Source organism: Thamnophis elegans, chromosome 4, assembly GCF_009769535.1.
Source record: "Thamnophis elegans isolate rThaEle1 chromosome 4, rThaEle1.pri, whole genome shotgun sequence".
NCBI classification, from domain to species: domain Eukaryota; kingdom Metazoa; phylum Chordata; class Lepidosauria; order Squamata; family Colubridae; genus Thamnophis; species Thamnophis elegans.
Genome location: NC_045544.1, coordinates 124,683,178 through 124,703,646, shown reverse-complemented (window position 1 = coordinate 124,703,646; position 20,469 = coordinate 124,683,178). Strand labels below are relative to the sequence as shown.

The 20,469-nt window shown below is 44.1% G+C and overlaps 1 protein-coding gene across 1 annotated transcript in view; it reads left to right on the top strand.

Moving 5' to 3' along the window:
• MYBBP1A (MYB binding protein 1a) overlaps positions 1-20,469 on the top strand; it is an 88,458-nt gene that overhangs the window by 33,094 nt on the left and 34,895 nt on the right. The window contains 8 exon segments of the mRNA XM_032216198.1: positions 49-144; positions 6,754-6,915; positions 8,797-8,958; positions 12,326-12,483; positions 14,226-14,360; positions 16,993-17,116; positions 19,632-19,669; positions 19,671-19,761. Of these exon segments, the coding sequence (XP_032072089.1) occupies positions 49-144; positions 6,754-6,915; positions 8,797-8,958; positions 12,326-12,483; positions 14,226-14,360; positions 16,993-17,116; positions 19,632-19,669; positions 19,671-19,761 (966 nt within the window).

Below are 20,469 nucleotides of genomic sequence, written 5' to 3'. Positions count from 1 at the left end.
TTCAGAGATAATGCATTGGAATTTGATAAAAGTAAAATTCTCCCTAAGGTTCTGGATCCACAACAAGACCAGGATGAAGAAAATGCTGTTATCATCATGGAAGAAACAGAGAAGAAGAAAAAGAAATTGCCACCCCAAAATATGGTAAGTACAATTATTGTGAACGATAGTTGTCATACGGTCAAAAGTCAACAAAGCAATATTAAAATAGGCTGCGACTAAAGCAAGGAGGAAGTACAAATTAGATCCTGCCTAAATAGAATTGTTTCTAAACCATCACATAGACAAGTTGGGAGAAAGAAGTGCAGACATTGGAATATTGGTTGTAAAATATATAGAGTGCTCATGGATACTCAGCAATCTCTGGAATTCTTTCATTATTGTTTTATAGTTTGGCTACACTAGGTGAACCTTCATTTATCTTGGGAAATTGACTCTTGAGTATTTTGTTTTGTCATCCGAGAGAGGCCTGACAGCTATGGTGTGGCCCAGAGGTTAAAATGCAGAACTGTAGGCTGCTTCTGCTGACTGCCGGCTGCCCGCAATTTGGCAGTTCGAGTCTCACCAGGCTCAAGGCTCATATCTTTCCGAGGTGGGTAAAATGAGGATCCAGATTGTTGTGGGAAATATGCTGCCTCTGCAAAACGCCCAGGGAGGGCTGTAAAGCACCGTGAAGCAGTATATAAGTCTAAGTGCTTTTGCTATGTTCAGCATAATACTAATCTCAAATATTTATATTTATGGATTCCAACAATAGCAATAGCAATTCTAAGCATGGTTTATTTTATGTTTTGTATAAGACAACCACAACCACACCATGCACATGGGGAAACATATGAAAAAGTTTTCTTTCTTTTTCTTTTTTCTTTTCCCCTAATTACTTGCATTGGGATTATTCTTTTTACGATTTAGGTTGTCTGTATTTGTCGTCATGGATTGCACCAGGGAGGCTAAAACCAATTTCGTTGTATTTATTTTGTATAATGACAATAAAGGCTATACTATAATGAACATTGGTTGGCTGGGTTCATATAAAATGGTAAACCAGGACGAAAAAAAATATCTTATACAGGTAATCCTCAACTTAAAACTGTTTGTTTAGTGACTGTTCAAAGTTACAGGAGCACTGAAAAAAGTGACTTATGACTGTTGCAGCTTCCCCGTGGTTAGAGGTGGGTTGGACTGGTTTGTCTGAACTGGTAGTGATTTGGTGGCCTGGGTCGCTGGAACCGGCAGTAACCCAGACCTGCCATATCCCTAAACTGGTTTTCCTACGGGGCCACCATCTTGATTTTCGGTTCTGTGTATGCGCAGAACAATTGTAATTGCACACATTTCCCCCCACCCTTTTTTAACATTTTGCCCATGCGCAGACTTATATGTGTGCAAATTCCTACAGGCATTTGCGCGCACTGAATCAGCAGTAATGCTGGGAGCAACTCACCCCTGCCCATGGTCATGTGATCAAAATTCAGACACTTGGCAACTGGAGCATATTGATGATGATTGCAATGTATCAGGGTCATGTGATCATCTTTTGGGACTTTCTGACCAGCAAATGGAGAAGCCAGATTCACTTTAAGAACTGTGTCACTAACTCAACAGCTGTAGTGATCTACTTAACAACTGTCGCAAGAAAGGTTGTAAAATGGGGCAAAACTGATTTAATAACCATCTTGCTTAGCACTGGAAATTTTGGGCTCAACAGTGGCATAAGTTGAAGACCAGCCGTAATTAGATGTAGTATGTGAGCCTTGTCTGAGACTCTCCACTTTTTTGGAATTTTATTGGTTACAAAGAATGTGTGGATGAATATGGCAAATGTCTATGGACTTGATGTAATAGTTGGCTTTTTACTCTGGAGTATTTTTATTGATGGATGCCGCAATGTTCTACAATTTCAAAACAGAACCAGGACTCTGCTGGATTGTACCTCTAGGCCAGTCTCTTCTCACATTGGCCAACCAACTCCATAACTCACATCAACCAGCTGAACATTAAGCCTTTTAAAAAGCCTGCTGCAAATTGTCCTTGTCTTATGACCACTATAAGATTCCTCCTGATTTTGGCTATCATAGACTAACACAGCTCCTCTGCCGGCATTGTCTAGTCTAGTACAATATATTACTGTCTGTTCTGATTAACATAAAATCCTCGGGTTCACAAATGAAAAAGGGTAGTTTTCATCGTCTTATAACTTTGTACCTGGAGATGCCAGAAATTAGCCTAGGAATAATTTTCTTGTACATTGAGCATGGGTCACTTGCCAAAAGTTTGGCCATATTTTTATTGATATTAGTTAACCATTGCAAGGTTTTACAGATGGGAAACTTGTTAAAAGGACAGAAGGGCGGGTTTTAAAACAAAGCATTTTCATATTGTAGGTCAATCTTTTCATAATGTAATTTTAAAAAAAAATGCTGTTTTGGCAGATTGAGCTTATTGATGATTTTTCACATTGATAGCAACCTGATTGATATTTTTGGGAAATATTATCCTGTTTCCGAAGAGAAGGTGGGGAGGAGTAACCAATGGGTATTAACCCAGCCCTTTTGTTTAATCATGTTAAATCAATCATAATTGGCTGGACTTGCACAGCACATTTATTGATAAACCATCGTTTACAAATCTTAATGGCTGGCTTTGCAATATAGCTAAAGCTATGCCACAACTAAAGGACTCCAAATCCCAGACTTCCCTGGTTTAAGGGCTGCAGTGGCATAGTGGTTAGAATGTAGTACTGATGAGTAGAAAATATTAGAATGTGCAGAAATGAATAGATTAAAGCTTGCAATTAAGGAGAAAGAACAAACTGAATATTACATGATATAGGAATTATTTTATCAATGGTTGGAGAACTCGCACCTTAAATTTTAATCAACTGCGCTACTATTTTAGTTTCTTTCTTTTCTTTCATCTTTCTCTTCTCTCTTTGTATGGGATATGCATGAGATACGTATGAGATGAATGAATGTCCCACTTTTTATTATCATATTGTTGTAAATTTTTGTGTTTTTAATTTTTACTGGGGACTGTTTGGGGGAGTGCATGGGTATGTATGATTCGGAGGACCTGCCGGGAGATGCGGGGGCCATGGGGGGTTGAGGGGACCAGAGACACGGGAGAGGGTCGGGGTATTACGGTCGTAACAGGGAGGGGCAGATACGGCGGGGACTTTAGGGCAGGCCATTACCGGGGAAGGAGGGTTCGCTACATCACAGAGATCCCTCCTTCCGGCCCTATGAGTCCCACTCCGAGACCAGATGGCGCAAGTGATCAGGACCCTGGACTCAGGCTGCTGTCGCTAAATGCCAGGTCTGTGGTACATAAAGCTCCTCTCGTCCGGGACTTAATTTTAGATGAGGGCAGACCTGGCATGTATTACTGAAACCTGGCTGGGCCCAGAGGGAGGAGTCCCCCTTGTAGAGCTGTGCCCAGAAGGATTTCAGGTGCTACACCAGCCGAGCCCAGGGAAGGGGTGGGGGTGTGGCCGTTGTTATCCGGGAGTCGTTAGTTCCTCGTAGGGTCCCTGCTCCGGAGCTTGTCGGGTGTGAGTCTCTGCTGATAAAGTTGGACCTCAAGGGTCAAGTGGGTCTGCTGTTAACGTACCTGCCTCCCAACAGCGTTGCAGCAGCCCTCCCCTCACTCCTCGAGTCGGTAGCCGAGCTGGCAATTGAGTTCCCTAGGTTGATGGTCCTGGGGGACTTTAATTTGCCGTCGCTCGGTGAAACTCTGATGGGGCGCAGGAGTTCATGGCTTCCATGACAGCCATGGGCTTGACCCAAGTAATTCGGGGCCCAACCCATTCGGCGGGGCACATGCTCGACCTCGTATTTCTCTCGGAGCAGTGGATTTGTGATCTTGGTCTGAGGGGTAACGACATCATACCCCTGTCGTGGTCAGACCACTGCCTACTGAGGCTCGACTTCCGGACCAAACCCCCACTGTAGGGAGGAGGAACCGACCAGGTGGTTCCGCCCCAGGCGACTTATGGAACCGTTAAGGTTCCAGACGGAGCTTGGGGTTATTCCTGATACTTTCGCCCACAGTCCGGTAGAGACTCTGGTTGCTGCTTGGCACTCGGCAGCATCGGAGGCCCTCGACCGGATTGCGCCACTACGGCCCCTCCGAGGCGGCGGATCCCGGAGACCTCCTTGGTTCACCGAGGAACTCCGGGAGATGAAGCGCCGGAGGAGATGCCTAGAGCACCGATGGAGGTCCGATAAGTCCGAATCGAGCCGAGCAATGGTAACCACCTGCACCAAGGAATACACCAGGGCACTTAGGGCAGCGAAAAGATCTCACATAGCCACCTTGGTTGCGTCCGCTGAGTCCCGCCCAGCCGCCTGTTTAGGATAACCCGCTCCCTATTGAATAAAAGGGAAGCGGGGAACCCTTGCAGGGCAGAGCTGAGGACTATGCCCAATTCTTAGCGGACAAAATTGCTCGGTTTCGGTCGGACTTGGACTCCATCCCCGCAGTTCCAGCCGAGGCACAGGAGGATCAAGTAGAACATCTCTGGGTTGAGTTTCAGGATGTTACCCCGGGGATGTGGACAAGGCCATGAGGGCTGTAAGTGCCTCCACCTGTGTACTGGACCCGTGTCCCTCATGGCTGGTTACTAACAGCAGTGAGGTGACATGAGGCTGGATCCAGGCGGTTGTTACCGCCTCTCTTCGGGAGGGGAACTTCCCTGCCGCACTGAAAGCGGCGGTGGTGAGACCCCTCCTAAAGAAACCATCTCTGGATCCAGCTGTTCTTAATAACTATCGCCCAGTCTCCAACCTTCCCTTCCTTGGGAAGGTTGTTGAGAAGGTGGTGGCCTTCCAGCTCCAACGGTCCTTGGAGGAAGCAAACTATCTCGACCCCTTCCAGTCAGGCTTCAGACCCGGTTACAGCACAGAAACCGCTTTGGTCGCATTGACCGATGATCTCTGGAGAGCCAGATGGAGGACATTCCTCCATCCTGGTCCTCCTTGACCTCTCAGCGGCTTTCGATACCATCGACCATGGTATCCTTCTGCGACGACTGCGGGAGGTGGGAGTGGGAGGCACCGTGTTGCGGTGGTTCTCCTCCTACCTCTCGGACAGGTCGCAGTCGGTGTTAGTGGGGGGGCAGAGATCGTCCCCTAGGCCCCTAACTTATGGGTGCCTCAGGCTCGGTCTTATCCCCCCTACTATTCAACATCTACATGAAACCGCTGGGAGAGATCATCCGCAGGCACGGGATCAGATACCATCAATATGCGACGATACCCAGCTGTATCTGTCCGCCCCGTGCCAACTCAATGAAGCGGCAGACGTGATGAACCGAGGCCTTGAGGCCGTTATGGACTGGATGAGGGTTAACAAGCTTGTGCTCAACCCAGAAAAGACCGAGTGGCTGTTGTGCTTCCCTCCCAAAGATTTGATCAATATTCCATCACTCAGGCTGGGGGGTCAAATTCTATACCCCTCAGAGAGGGTTCGCAACTTGGGAGTCCTCCTGGATCCACAGCTATCGTTTGACCACCACTTGACGGCTGTGACCAGGGGGGCATTCGCCCAGGTTCGCCTGGTGCGCCAGTTGCGACCCTACCTGAATCGGGAGGCTCTCACAACAGTCACTCGGGCCCTTGTGACCTCTAGGCTGGAATACTGCAATGTGCTACATGGGGCTGCCCTTGAAGAGCATCCGGCGACTTCAGCTAGTACAGAACGCGGCCGCGCGAGTGATCGTGGGTGCACCTCGGTTCACCCACATAACACCTATCCTCCGCGAGCTGCGCTGGCTACCTGTCGATCTCCGGATGCGCTTCAAGGTTTATTAGTCACCCATAAAGCCCTGCATGGTAGTGGATCTGGATACTTGAGAGACCGCCTTCTGCCAATTACCTCCCTGCGACCAATAAGATCTCATAGATTAGGCCTCCTCCGTATTCCATCGGCCAGCCAGTGCCGGCTGGCAACTACAAGGAGGAGGGCCTTCTCAGTAGTAGCCCCGACCCTTTGGAACGAGCTCCCCGTGGAGATTCGTACCCTCTCCACCGTCCAGGCCTTCCGCACAGCCCTTAAGAACTGGCTAGCCCGTCAGGCCTGGGACAAGGATAGGCGCCCCTCCCGAATGATGAATGTATGTTGCTTGCTATTTTATTATATGTCTCTATGTCAATGTTTGTATTCCCCCTCCCTGATTTTATTGAGCCGCCCTGAGTCCCCTCAGGGAAAAGGGCGGCCTACAAATATTAATAAAATCTAAATCTAAATCTAATCTAAGAATAGAAATGGAATTTAGAAATAAAGGAGGAGATCAGTGAGATATAAATAGGTTGAGAGAGATGTAAACAATAGATTTTTATTGTATTAGGATTATTATGTTTATATGTATGTATATGTATGTATATGTATATGTATATGTATATGTATATGTATATGTAATCTATATCTATATCTATATCTATATCTATATCTATATCTATCTATCTATATCTATATCTATATCTATATCTATATCTATATCTATATCTATCTCTAATAAATAATATCTCACCAGGCTCAAGATTGACTCAGCCTTCCATCCTTCTGAGGTGGCAAAATGAGAACCCAGATTGTTGGGGGCAATATGCTGACTTTGTAAATTGCTTACATAGTGCTATAAAGCACTGTGAAGTGGTATATAAGTCTTAAGTACTATTGCTATTAATGGGATATGGAATCCTGCCCAAATCATTGTTGAAAGAGGGGAAAAATAAACCTTATTTTATTGTCTGGCAGGATCAAGTTGAAGAAAGTGGGGAGAGCTCTGATGAAGACAGCTCTGAAGAAAGCGATGAGAGTGACAAGGAGGCTTTGGAGACCAATAGTGAGGGGGAGGATGAACCCGACGAAAACTTCCGTGCCATGCTGAGGAATGTTTTGCAAGCCGAGAATGCATTGGTAGGTATTGGAGAAGAGACTTTTGTTTTTACTTAGGTAAACAGTGAGGCTCCTGTGTTGAGAGAAACACAACTGGGCATGAAGAATGTTCAGCTGGGCTGCCTGAAATGGGTATACAATATTAGGGAGGTGATGAGCTACTGTTTCCTGCTGGCATTGCACAAAGAGGTCTGCTGACTGTTTTACAAAGAAAATGTGCTCTGGCAAGTTTAATAATGCAACTGTAGGAAAGATACTTATTTTTTCATGGCATTTGTAGGCAACACAGGTGTTTTATTCAGCTGGGGCTGAAAAGTAGGGACTACCCTTAAATCTTCATATACATTCTGTTTATTGACTGAGAAATTGAACTTGTATCTTTCCAGTCAAACCCATCTCTTTAACCAGTATATAAGCTTTGCCTATATACCATATATATATTTGTGAATAAGCCTATTGGCAAATAAGCCAACCCTTGAGTGTTTAACCACAATACCATAAATATTGCCATCCACAGGTAAGCCCACCTGCACTTTTATAGCATTCAAGGGTCTGTTTATCCATGGATGGACTTATCTACACCTATAAATGGGAAATATATGTTAAAAAAGGATTATGGTATGTACTTGCAGATAAGTCCATCTGCGAATAAGCCAAACCCAATTTTTTAGGTCCATTTTGGCATCTAAAATTCTCAGCTTTTCTGTGATTGAATGTGGTAATACTAAATGCTTCAAAAGACAAAGAGGAATCAGAGTACTTAGTATGGGACTTATGGTATAATTGGCTAGAGGAAAGAGGAAAAAAACCCAAACAGGATAGTAACAAAGAGAACAAGAAAGATCAAGAAACTACAAAACAAATACAAAACTGCAGAATCAATAAGAGGGGGAAATACAAGATAGATTGTAGATGATATAAGAAATATGAGAGGATCAAATGTACTATATACACTATATACTATATAGTATGTACAAAATAAGAGGTATAAAATATGTATATAGATTTGGATATAGTTATATGATATATGTATTGATAAAGGAACACAATGGATATGTAAAAGATGTAAAATGTGCTGCAAAGATGATATGATTGCATAAATAAAATAAAAAACTAAAAAAAAATGATCCAAGGATGGGTTTGCTATTGGCTATATGAGTTGAGCGCAAGAGCCAAAGTGAAAGTTAGAATATTTGGATACGTGATATGACACCTAGAAAAATATCGTTTAGTCCCTCAAATAAACCAAAATGAAAAAGGTCTTCTGTACTCAGCCTAAGATTGAAAATCTTGTCAGATGCTACATCTTTCTATCCTGCTATACAGAGTGGAGAGTTAGTCTCCACTTGAAGAGACTAGAAGCATTTGAAATGTGGATTTACAGGCGGCTGTTACATATGAGTTGGGTTGACAAAATCAGAAATGAGGAGGTGATAAGCCACCTGGGAAAGCCAAGGGAAATCATCAAAACCATAAAAAAGCAAAAGTTAGAATATTTGGACATGTGATGCGACACCCAGAAAGATACAGCATCCTTCACTTAATCCTCCAAGGAAAGATTGAAGGCAAACGAGGTCCAGGCAGAAGAAGAACATCATGGCTTCAAAATCTTAAGGGACTGGTTTGGACAAAACTCAGCAGCACTTTTTCGTGCGGCTGTTGATAAAATAGGATCACCAACATGATCGCCAATGCCCAATGATGGATATGGCACAAGAAGAAGAAGATATGAGTTGAGTTTGAGTATAGGGGATAAATTTGCTATTGATATATTGGTACCTTTCTCCCACTTGATGTTCTTGTGACATGCTGGACTATTAAGTTTCATATTGAATTGCTGGGATGGCCTATGAACCTTTGCTTTGTTGTCTCCCCCCCCCTTTTTTTTTGGTTACATCCAAGGAAGGAGATGATAGTGATGGGGATGTGGATGAGACTATGATGTCCCTCGATGAGAAGCTTTCATCCCTCTTTAGCGAGCAGAAGAAGCGCGTCCAAGCCAAGAAAGATGAGAAGGAAAAGTTGCGCAAGGAGAAAATCTTGCGTCGGGACTTCAAAATCAAGGTTAGAATCCAGGTTTTTGAGTTTATGACCTGTGGCTAGGATCAGCAATCATTTCAATTGTTGGCCACTCTTGCAAAATCTCTTGCGTGGCATACCACGTCCTCAAATACAAATAAGTGAAAATATTCAATTGCCAATATATAAATGGCCTAGAATATATATTAATATATTCTAGGCCATTAAATATAATATATTAAATATATTAAATATATTTTATTGTTTACATATAAATACATTGAATACAATGTAATTGTCCAGGTGTTCCACTTGCTTTGAAACAAAGGTAAAAACAAAATAATATATATACTATTATATACTATTTTGAACAGTGTTGTACACTAACCTCTGACCATCATATTCTAGTATATCAACTTATCTGTCATTCTAATACCTACATTCTATATCTACATACATAATGTCTCTCCATGTCTAACTAACCTGATTCTTTTGCATTCCCACTTCTACCTCATATTTCTAACCATTGATAGAAACTATCCCATGTAGCATAGTATTCTGTATCTCCGTTATCTTTTATTTTTAGCGTTAATCTGCTTTTGTTTTGTTTTGTTCTCTTACATTTGAGATCTTGTGCAGTCTTACAAGATGATGAAATTTTGCCCTAGCTTGAACATTCTTCATTGTGCAATTTCAGTCACTGGATTATTTTAAAACATTGTTCCACAAAAGCTCTCTAGAAATATTTAGGATTCTGTGTTGTCGGTTTCTGCCATGTAAGAAGCTCTGGGAATTATATGAAATCTACTTATATTGAGGGAGGCAAAGATAATGTTGACCAAAGAATGCTAAGGCCATTAACAGTTATTGTGTAATAAATGTTAAAGAGTAAATAACATCTCAGTCTTGGGAAAGTAAGCTAAGCATAAGAAAGAGACTTAAAATAACTATACCTTGATTCTGCATGAGATAAGAGAGGAAAGAAAAAAGTTTCTGTTATTATATCCTGTAACAATAGTGTTCCAGTAGATTTGTGACATCTATTTCTTGACCTCCCTCCCATACTTTGAATGGCTCACAACTAAGGCCTTAACAACTGCAGTATTTTCAATGTAAGAGAATTTTTGTAGCTCAGGGTTAAACTGAGGAGTCCTTGGTGCTCTCTGAGCTTGGTTGTTTGCTTGCAGCCATTTCATAACCCAGCTAGGTAATATCAATACGAGTGAGTGTGGGATTTACTATCTGTTTTTACATAGTAGCTTTTTGTGGATTACGTAGCAATCAATAGACACATAGATAAACCGCACTTGCACACTATGTAAAAGAGACAATAAAGAAACTTGGAAGGAAGCAAAACGACTAGAACATATCCTCCAGCAGCCAACATTGAGATAAACGGGGATCAGTCCTAGACAAACAATCAGGCAGAAAGCAAGACTGTAATCAAGGAACCACTAAGAAGGAAACTACTCTCCCACCAAATCTGTCAGGGGAAAGTTGCTGCGTATAAACAGTCAACACTCTGCACATTCACTAGGGATGTTACCTAGTTGTTTAATGTAACAACTACAAGCAAACAACCAAGCACAGCACCAATTCCACTGCAGCATTGTAGCTGCTCTTATCCTTCCTGTATCTGATGCCCTGCAGATATGTTCTTTTGTTTCCAGCCAACCTGGGTTGGGAATCTTGAAGTTCCAAAATATCTGGAGCAGAACTAGAACTAAAATAAGTGCTGCTAAACATTCCCAAATTGCTTTTTCAACCTGCATCTAGTGATTGGTTTACATCTGGTACTAGTTTGGGGTTTTGATGTGATGAGAGCTAGTCAAGCAGTTCTTCAGGACTCCGAAATATTGGAGAAGAATGAATTGAATAAAATTGTGAACACATTCATTCTAGAAACAGTTCTGAATTTGTAGGAATAATAAGACAACCCTTCCCCAGGTTCCTCCCGAAAGCAATAATATGCAAGTCTTTTTGGTTGAGTACAATTATTTTAAGGACTTGATTTATAACAGTGTTTCTCAATTCCTGGCAACTTGAAGATATGTGGACTTCAACTCCCAGAATTCCTTTGCTGACTGGGGAATTCTGAGAGTTGAAGTCTATATATCTTCAAGGTTGAGAAACAAGTGTTTTATAATTTCTAAAACATTAAAAAGCTACTGTATTTTAATTAGGTTAAATTAGAGTTCCAAGTGACAGTATGGACAATTGCTCCTAGCCCAGACCTTATCTCCAATAAAGTAGTCCTCAGCTTATGACAATCATTGATCCCAAATTTTCCATTGCTAAGTACAATACAATACAATAGCAGAGTTGGAAGGGACCTTGGAGGTCTTCTAGTCCAACCCCCTGCCTAGGCAGGAAACCCTATACCGTTCCAGACAAATGGCTATCCAACATCTTCTTAAAGGCTTCCAGTGTTTGGGCATTCACAACTTCTTGGAGGCAAGCTGTTTCACTGATTAATTGCTCTAACTGTCAGGAAATTTCTCCTCAGTTCTAAGTTGCTTCTCTCCTTAATTAGTTTCTACTCATTGATTCTTGTCCTGCTCTCATGTGCTTTGGAGAATAGGCTGACTCTCTCTTCTTTGTGGCAGCCCCTGAGATATTGGAACTCTGCTATCATGTCTTCCCTAGTCCTTCTTTTCATTAAACTAATCATACCCAGTTCTTGTAACCCTTCTTCATATGTTTTAGCCTCCAGTCTCCCTATCATCTTTGTTGTTCTTCTCTGCACTTTTTCTAGAGTCTCAACTCTAGAAATCTCTTACAGATTTTTGTACAGGAGCATAATGGGTAGCCCACAACTGATTGATGATCTCATCAAAAGATCCTATCTTCTTTCTGTCTGTTTTGGTCTCCAGGTTTTTGTATCTATATGTTGTCATTGTAAAGATAATTGCTTTAACACTTCAATTTTGGTGAGGCTGTCACTGAAATGTCCTTCTCCTTTATGATCTTGTGTGATAATTCCTTTCTTTCTAACCTTTCAGCCTTTTTTTTTCTACTTCTCCAGCACACTGTCCATCTTTATCGGTTTTTGATGAAGAAAACAAAACTCTCATTTTCATTTCTTAGCTGTCAGTTTGGCTATTTTAATTATGATTTCCAATTATTACTATAAAACTGGAGAGGGATAGTTAATTAGCAATTCTTTTTCCTGGCTAAACACCAAAAGAATAGTGTGGTGTGGTTTTTTTGTGTTAAAACTATTTAAAAATCACTCAATTATATCCTTTTTTTTGTCTTAACTTCATAAATGTCTCCCATGGATTGGATGTTAATCCGCGAAGGAGTTCAACCATAGATTCCTTCTGCATAACTCTTTCCAGATTTTTGTTTTTTCCTGTAGTGGTCCGATTGCTGTTAATGTGATACAGATCTCTGTTTATTTTTCATTCAGGTCCTGGATTTGGTTGAATTATTTCTGACGAAGCAGGCAGGGAATCCTCTTGTTTTCAATGTCATTGACCCCCTTCTTTCTGTGATTGAGCACAGCATGAGCTCAGATTCCAACAAGCAAGAACAAGATTATCTCCGGAAGACTGCTGATATTTTCACGTGAGTTTCAGAGAAGCGTGTGTGTGTGTGTGTGTAGGTGTGTAGGGGAGCGGGAGAAAATTATACACATGCCAAGTTACCCCAAGTTGGGGTATTTTTAATTATTTTTAATTATCTTGACCTGCACTCAGAGGGTGGGATTAATTTTTTTTAGCAACTGGTTTTCTGCCTGGTTGCTGGGTGGGCATGGCCATGGCAGGCGTGGCCTACTTAGCCTCCTCCACCAGAGGAGATGGTGGGGGTGTTTTCGTCCTCCCCAGGCTCTGGAGGCTTTCCTCGAGCCTCCAGGGTCTCCAGAGGCTGGAACCAGGCCCACTTCCGGAACTTCTGTGATGCTCGTTTTTCATTGTCCCCAGGCTCTGGAGGCGTTCTTTGAGCTTCTGGGAAGAAGAAAATGTCCTCCCCCCCCCCCCCCGGGCTCCGGAGCCCTCCAGAGGCCGGAAATGAGCCCATTTCTGGACTTCTAGAACTTCCATGTGGCCCATTTTTTACCCTCCCAAAGCCTCCGTGCATGCTCTGCACTTACCTGGCATCTTACCAGGATATAAACGGGCCACATGGAGACTCCTGGAAGGGTTGGGAGGGGTAACCAGTCCTTGCCAGTTCAGCGAATCAGATGTAAAATCAGCATCCCGTTTGCCTGAACCAGCTGAATACCACCCCTGCTTGCACTTAATACAGTCCCAATTCCCTGACATGGCCTGCTATACCAGGCTGTGCAAGCAGTAGGTGAGCCCGTTTGCGTGCACAGCTGCGCTTGCACAACTGGCAGTCGCTCGCGCTTACACACGAAGCTCCACTTGCACAGTCAGCGGTCGTTCACCCTTGTGCACGAAGATCCATTTGAGCAAGCGACAGGATGTGTGCCCGCTGCTGTTGCAAATTGAGCTGCATGTGCTTGCCCGCTGTGTGCGCGGAGCAATTCCCTCTCTCGCCATGCCACCACTGGTTCGCAGAGGTGGAAAAGTTGGGAACCACTATTTTAGACTCCTGTTCCTCAATCTCAGTAACTTAAGATGTGTGGATTTCAAGTTCAGAATTCCCCAACCAACATCTTAAATCTTTTTTAAAAAATATAACATTTTATTAGAGTATAGAATAAAATGCAAAAGCAATAGTAGGACACAGTGGAGAGGGGAGAGAAAAGTGAGGAGGGGAGGAGGGAAAGGGAAAAAAAGGCATTGGCTCCCGACTCTCTCAGTTACAACCCTGATGTGGCCCTCAATGAAATCAAGTTTGACACCTGCTTTAGTGGATGATTTGTAGCCTTAGGGCTTCCCCATTGTGGACATTTGGCTTAAAACCATGACTACTTCTTCCCATTTCCTCCCTGGCATTTTATCTATATCCGTAATGGCGAACCTATGGCATGCGTGCTAGAGGTGGCACGCAGCGGCCTCTCTGATGGCACATGAGCCGTCGCCCCAGTTCAGCTCTGCTGTGCCTGCGTTCGCGCCTCCCACTGGCCAGATGGTCTCTGCTGCGCAGGGGCAGGGTGCATAGCGCGTGCGGGGCCCCTGGGTGTGCATGTATACAGGGGGCGGGCCCACGCACGCATTGCATTTTGGGAGTTTTAGACGCGCTTTAGGCACTCAGTTGGAAAACGTTAGCCATCACTGATCTATATGTTATTGTACCGGTTACATGGATTTTAATTATGACTTGCTTAGAGCCGGTGTGCTAGAAAGGCACAACTGCGAGAATTAATGTTGTTTGTGGAATGTTCTTTTTTTGGTTTTTAGGAACAGCTTGTGTAGATCCAAGCAATACTGCAAAAATGTGTCCTCTATCCGGGAGGAACTGCACACCTTGCTAGAAAGTTTGGTGAAGAGAAGCTGCAAGCAGAGTGACTCTTCAGTTGCCCTCTATTACTTCAGGTGAGTTCTCTGCACAGAGCATTGCACGCATGAAATGCCTTTTTAAGTTCTGCTTGAGTACAAGGAGTCCTCGTCTTACGACAGTTCATTTAATGACCGTTCAAAGTTGCAACGGCACTGAAAAAAAACCAATGGTTTTTACGACCATTGTAGCATCTCCTTGGCCACGTGATCAAAATTCGGACACTTTGCAACTGGTTCATTTTATGACGGTTGCAGTGTCCCAAGGTCATGTAATCCCCTTTGGTGACTTTCTGACAAGCAAAGTCAATGGGGGAGACAGATTTGCTTAACAACCGGGTGACTAATATAACAACTAGAATAGAATCAGGGATGTGCAGTCAGGGGAGGCAGAGCCTCACCACTGTCATCATGAAAAGGAAACAATGTAAAAGGAAAAAGGCATGAGCTGAGGTCAGGCTGAGCTAGTTGCTGCCAGAGTCACCATGGATGACTCTGCTTAGTGCTTAACTGTTTAAAAAAAGCCTCTAAAAAAGCGCCCTCTACAGGAGGCGGCAGGAGAACGATGTGCCTCATCTAGTCTGACTTTTTATGATCACTCGAGCAGAGCTAAGCAAGGGTTAAAAGCCGAAAAATTCCTGCCGTAGATGAGGCACCTCGTTCTCCAGCCTCCTCCTGTAGAGGGTGCTTTTTTAGAGGCTTTTTTAAACAGTTAAGCAGAGTCACCACGGTGACTCTGGCAGCAACTAGCCGAGCCTGACCTCAGCTCTTGCCTTTTTCCTTTTACATTTTTTTTCTTTTCATGATGGCAGGCAAGAGCTGAGTTGAAATCCTCTCTGAAACAGCTGGAAAAGGTACGTGTGGGTCGGAGGGAGGGGAGGAATTCAAACTTCATCCTGGTGCAAATTTCTGTGTGTGTGTGTGTGTGTTTGAGAGAGGGAGGACGGAGGGAGAGAGGGAGAAAGGAGGGGAAGGAAGAAGAAAAAAAAAAAGGAAACTTATTTAGCAAAGGAGAAAAACAAATGCTGTCGCTTTAAATCGGAACTGAGCATGCTTGGCTGTGGAATTCTGGGAGTTGAAGTTAACAAGTCTAAAATTGCTGCCTCACCAGCCATAAACCTCACTGCACGTCACTGAATAGAATAGAATAACAGAGTTGGAAGAGACCTTGGAGGTCTTCTAGTCCATCCTCCTGCTTAGGTATTACTATTGTGATGTGCTTCCCACATACCTTAGTTAACTGACTAATGAACTGTAGTGTAGTGATTCATTTAACATCTGAAAGTGGTAAAACAGGGGAAACATTTCATAAATGTTTCATTTAGCAACATAAAATTTTGATGAATTGTCATAAGTCGAGGCTACCTGTACTGAAGGCTTTCTATATTTTTATCTTGTCAACCCGTAGTCTGAACCTGTGAGTTTGCAGTTAAGAAAAACAAGATATCTGTTCTTTCTTTTAAATAATAGGAAAGGAAGTGGCCAATCCTTAATGATCATTTACCTATTTATTAAATTTACATGCCCGTCCCAACTCATTATCCAAAGCCACTGAATCTTAAAGGACTAAACAAGCAACATTTAGTCCTTGCATTGAAAATTTCATCACAGACCTTTCTCTGGATTGTTATCTAAAACTGGAGGTGATTAAAAGGAGGCTCCTTTTCTTATTAATTGAATAACCTTCCCCTGAAGGCTCACATCACACTTTCCTCACTGCGGACTAAAAATAAATGTTTGGCTGTGCTTTACATTATATAAATAACATTTGCATTCTCAGTGGAGAATTCTCTGATTAGCCCTTTGCTTGCTTTATTAATTGGGTTTCCTTTTAATTTTATGAAAGGTTTCTGTGAGCCACTCCAGGGACCTAATGTTACAGCACTTAGCAATAGCACTTAGACTTATAAACCGCTTCACAGTGCTTTACAGCTCTCTGTATGTGGCTTACAGAGTCAGCCTATTGCCCCCAACAATCTGGGTCCTCATTTTACTGACCTCAGAAGGATGGAAGCAGTGGTGGGATTCATTTTTTTTTACTACCGGTTCTGTGGGTGTGGTGTGGTGGGTGTGGCAGGGGAAGGATACTATAAAATCTCCATTCCCTCCCCACTCCAGGGGAAGGATACTGTAAAATCTCCATTCTCTCCCCACTCCAGGGGAAGGATACTGTAAAATCTCCATTCCCCCCACTCCAGGGGAAGGTTACTGTAAAATCTCCATTCCCTCTCCACTCCAGGGGAAGGATACTGTAAAATCTTCATTCCCTCCCCATTCCAGGGGAAGGTTACTGTAAAATCTCCATTCCCTCTTGATCAGCTGGGACTCGGGAGGCAGAGAATAGATGGGGGCGGGGCCAATCAGAAGTGGTATTTACCGGTTCTCTGAACTACTCAAAATTTCCACTACCGGTTCTCCAGAACTGGTCAGAACCTGCTGAATACCACTTCTGGATGGAAGGCTGAGTCAACCTTGAGACTGGTGAGATTTGAATGACTAAATTGCAGGCAGTGGAAATAGCCTGCAGTACTAACCCCTTTGCCACCACAGCTCTTGCTGTGAATGCAGAAGTTTGGCTCTTGCGTATATGTAAATCCATACCGATTTTTGCTGCAGAGTGTTGTATATTTAACAGCACTTTTCTTTGGCTGTTTCTTCATTCTGTTTTTAGTGGATCGTTGTATCTTTTCCGAGTATTGAGGGGAAATGCACCAGCTGATGAAATGGCTTCAGAAGATGCACAGACAAAAAAGAAAAAGAAAAAACCAGAGGAAGGTGAAGGGTCACCTGGACAGGTAAGGGGCTGTCCCATTTCCCCTTTCTTGGGATGACAAACTCAGCTCTGTTCTGCCAATGTAGGTATTTTGGAGCTGTCATCAGAAAATGCTTCCCACATCCTGATGCTCTTCCAAAGCCGGAACCTAATTAGGAAATGCACCATCAGAAATTTCCAATCCAGCTATACCTTGGCTGGATTTATGAGGAATCTGACACTGAACTATCAGAGGGATGGCATTTTCTCCCTTGCTTGCTGAATAATAATATTATTTTTTAAGCTCTTAATGCCTTTCAAGTCTGTTGCTAGCTGCTGGTTTGCTGCTTCTGTAGATGACACTGTAAGCAAAACCTTGGAGCATTAAATACTTTAAATAAGCAAGAAAATACAGGTAATTTTACAGGTATTCCCCAGGTTTTATCCATCTGTCCCAGCATCCCCGCAGTCACACAATTGTGATCTGGATGGCTGGCAGCTTACTATATAAATTCACCCAGCAATCATATAGTCGACATTTGTGACCTTTCCTTCTGGCTTCCCCAGAAAGTCAATGGGGAAGCCAGCAGGAAAGATTGCAGGTCTCCTCCACTCCACTCCATAGCTCCTCTGTACTTGCACTGTGTTGACCACTTGTGCACTCCAGCACATCTTCTCTGAGCCTTGTTGCACCACCCTTGCACACTCCTGTGTACTCTCCTCGTGTGTTGCTGCACCTTCTCCCCTCCATTTGTGTTCCTCCAAGCACCCTCCCTGAGCCTCCTCACACCTCTCCTCCCTCCTGTGCACCCACTCACTCCTTAACCCCACCAAGCAGCAACTACCTCATGCCTCACTGCCCTTGTCCTGCACTGTTGCGTTGCATTTACTTCCACCCAGTATCAGTCATCTCAAGCCTTGCTGCATTTGTGCCGCCCTTGTCACTAGAACTCTGCCGCACAACCATCCTTATCTGGCAGCAGCTACTTATTTGATTGACTGACTGTTTTTTTTTTTTTTGCAAACTGATTTTGGTTGTCAGAGGGAACTCAGACAGGAAGGAAGTTAGTAGGACTGCTTGTGTTCTGACCTAGGCTGCCCCAGCAGCATGAAGCCAAGTCCTCGTCCTGATAAACCCCTTTTATTTAATTTACAGTGAATTCTCCCCAGCAAAGTCCTGGCCCAGAGTCTTTCAAGATAGTTCACAATTACTGACCTTATCAGGCTTGGAAAGTGGCCAGGCTGATATCTTTCAGACGCCACAATACTTGGCAAGAAGGCAGGAATGAACTAATTGTCTCCTGCAAACACCCCTCCCTTTCTCTCTTCTTTATTGCCTATGGGAGGGGCCATTCACCGTCCACCTGTGGCTTTATTCCCAAGTCGACCCTTGTTTCCTAGTTATTTCCTTTGTCTGGAAATTCTGTGCATGTGCACATTGGGAACAGGCTCCAGCTGTTTGTCTGCCTCACTGATATCTGCCTTTGAAGGCGGCTGATAACTGTCAGACGACCCTGGCCCCATCTCTGCCTCTGATGCAGAGCCCTCGTCAGAACCTTCCCCAGACTCCAGGACTGGCCCATGTTCAATGGTGGGTTCCGGATCCCATTCCAACCAGTATGGCTGGAACGGGCCCGGCGTCACCCACACGGACGTCGCGCGCACACATGCGTTGTACCTGCCTGCGACTCCTCCGCAAGCCTCCAGCTGCTCAGCGGAGTGTCACGCAGGTACCATACGTGCCATGCACATGCGCGGAAGTGGCAAAGTCTTAAAGGACAGGTAAGGAGCTCAGGTGGGTGGGTGAGCCCTCTGGAGCACCGTATCGGAACGGTACCCAGTGCTCTGGGCAGGCTCTGGTACGCCCGTACCGGGGTTTACTGCCTGCAACTCACCACTGCCCATGTTCCTCCCCAACCTCCTCACTGTCCAGATCTGCTGCCAGCTCTGCTGGTCGCTGGCGGGCCACAACAGCTTGCAACTGTTGCAGTTCAGTTAAAGACGATGGTTGGTACTGTTGTTTAAGCGGCACAGTCATGCTTTATGACTGCATGGCTTAGCAGCAGAAATTCCAGTACCAATTGCTGCTGTTAACTTGAGAGCTACCCATATGTGTGCTTGTGTTTTATATACATGTCTGGAGTAGAGCTGTGCAGGCGTTAAAATTTATTTGGAAGTGTTTTGGGTTTTGCTTGGCACATTGGTGTTATTTACCAAATCATTGATTTCAGGCTTCTGTGCAAACCTCCCAAAGTTGCCATCGATTTAAAAGTCTTATTCATAAAATGAGATGATTCATTAAAGCCGTGGCCTTTCCCACCCCCTCCCCCCATGACCCATGTGAGACACAGTCTGCTTCTTAACAATTTTTGAAACTTGTGACTTGATATGCATTCCCTGTTTTCACACCTTTAAAGGCAGCCTACCTGTAAATCATAATTTTATATTTCCTGCTTTGTGTCACACCTTGCGCAGAGCTCTTTCTTAGGAACTGTTGAATTGCGGTAAAGATAGATGACTGGCAAAATGTTTCCTAATTCACTTTCTTACCATTCTAGCATATTGATCTTGGCTGTGTGGATCTGGAACGGGTGACTACTGTATAAGGAAGCTTTGAACTTGTTTCTGACAAAACGCAAGAGCCCGCTGACTGGAGCCATGTTCCTTGACTTGTTTGAACGCCACCCGGTAGGTGAAATGCCCTCGCTTTCCCATTTTCCACATCACTATTACAGGTTGTCTTCACTTAACGCCACAATCATTTGGCAACTTCATCACTGAGTGACATGTTCATTAAGTGAGACATCAGTGTGACTGTGATGGGATTAGCAGAGTTGGAAGGGACTTTGTAGGTCATCTAGACCAACCCCTCAGCCCAAGCAGGAGACCCTACACCATTTCTGACAAACGGCACTCCAGTCTCTTCTTAAAAGCTTCCAGTGATGATGCTCCCACAACTTCCGAAGGCAACTTCTGTTCCGTTGGTTGATTGTTCTCACTGTCAGAAAGTCCTCCTTATTTCTAGGTTGAATCTCTCCTTGTTCAGTTTCTATCCATTATTCCTTTTCCAGTCTTCAGGTGCTTTGGAAAATAGCTTGACCCCCTCCCCCTCTCTGTGGCAGCCCCTCAAATATTGGAACACTGCTATCATGTCTCCTGTGGTCCAGTGGTGGGTTTCAAAAATCTCTCCCTGCTCCCCATGCATGCGCACATGCCCCCACGCATGAACCGGCAACCCCCCCCACATGTGTGGTAACCCCCTTACACATGTCTGTGCAGCCCCCTGCGCTCCCCACATGCACGCACATCTGCATGCCCCCCACCCACAGCGCATGCACGGCAGTGACATAAAAACCAGTTGCCGCATGTGTGGTGGAGCTGAGCTGGGGCAACGGC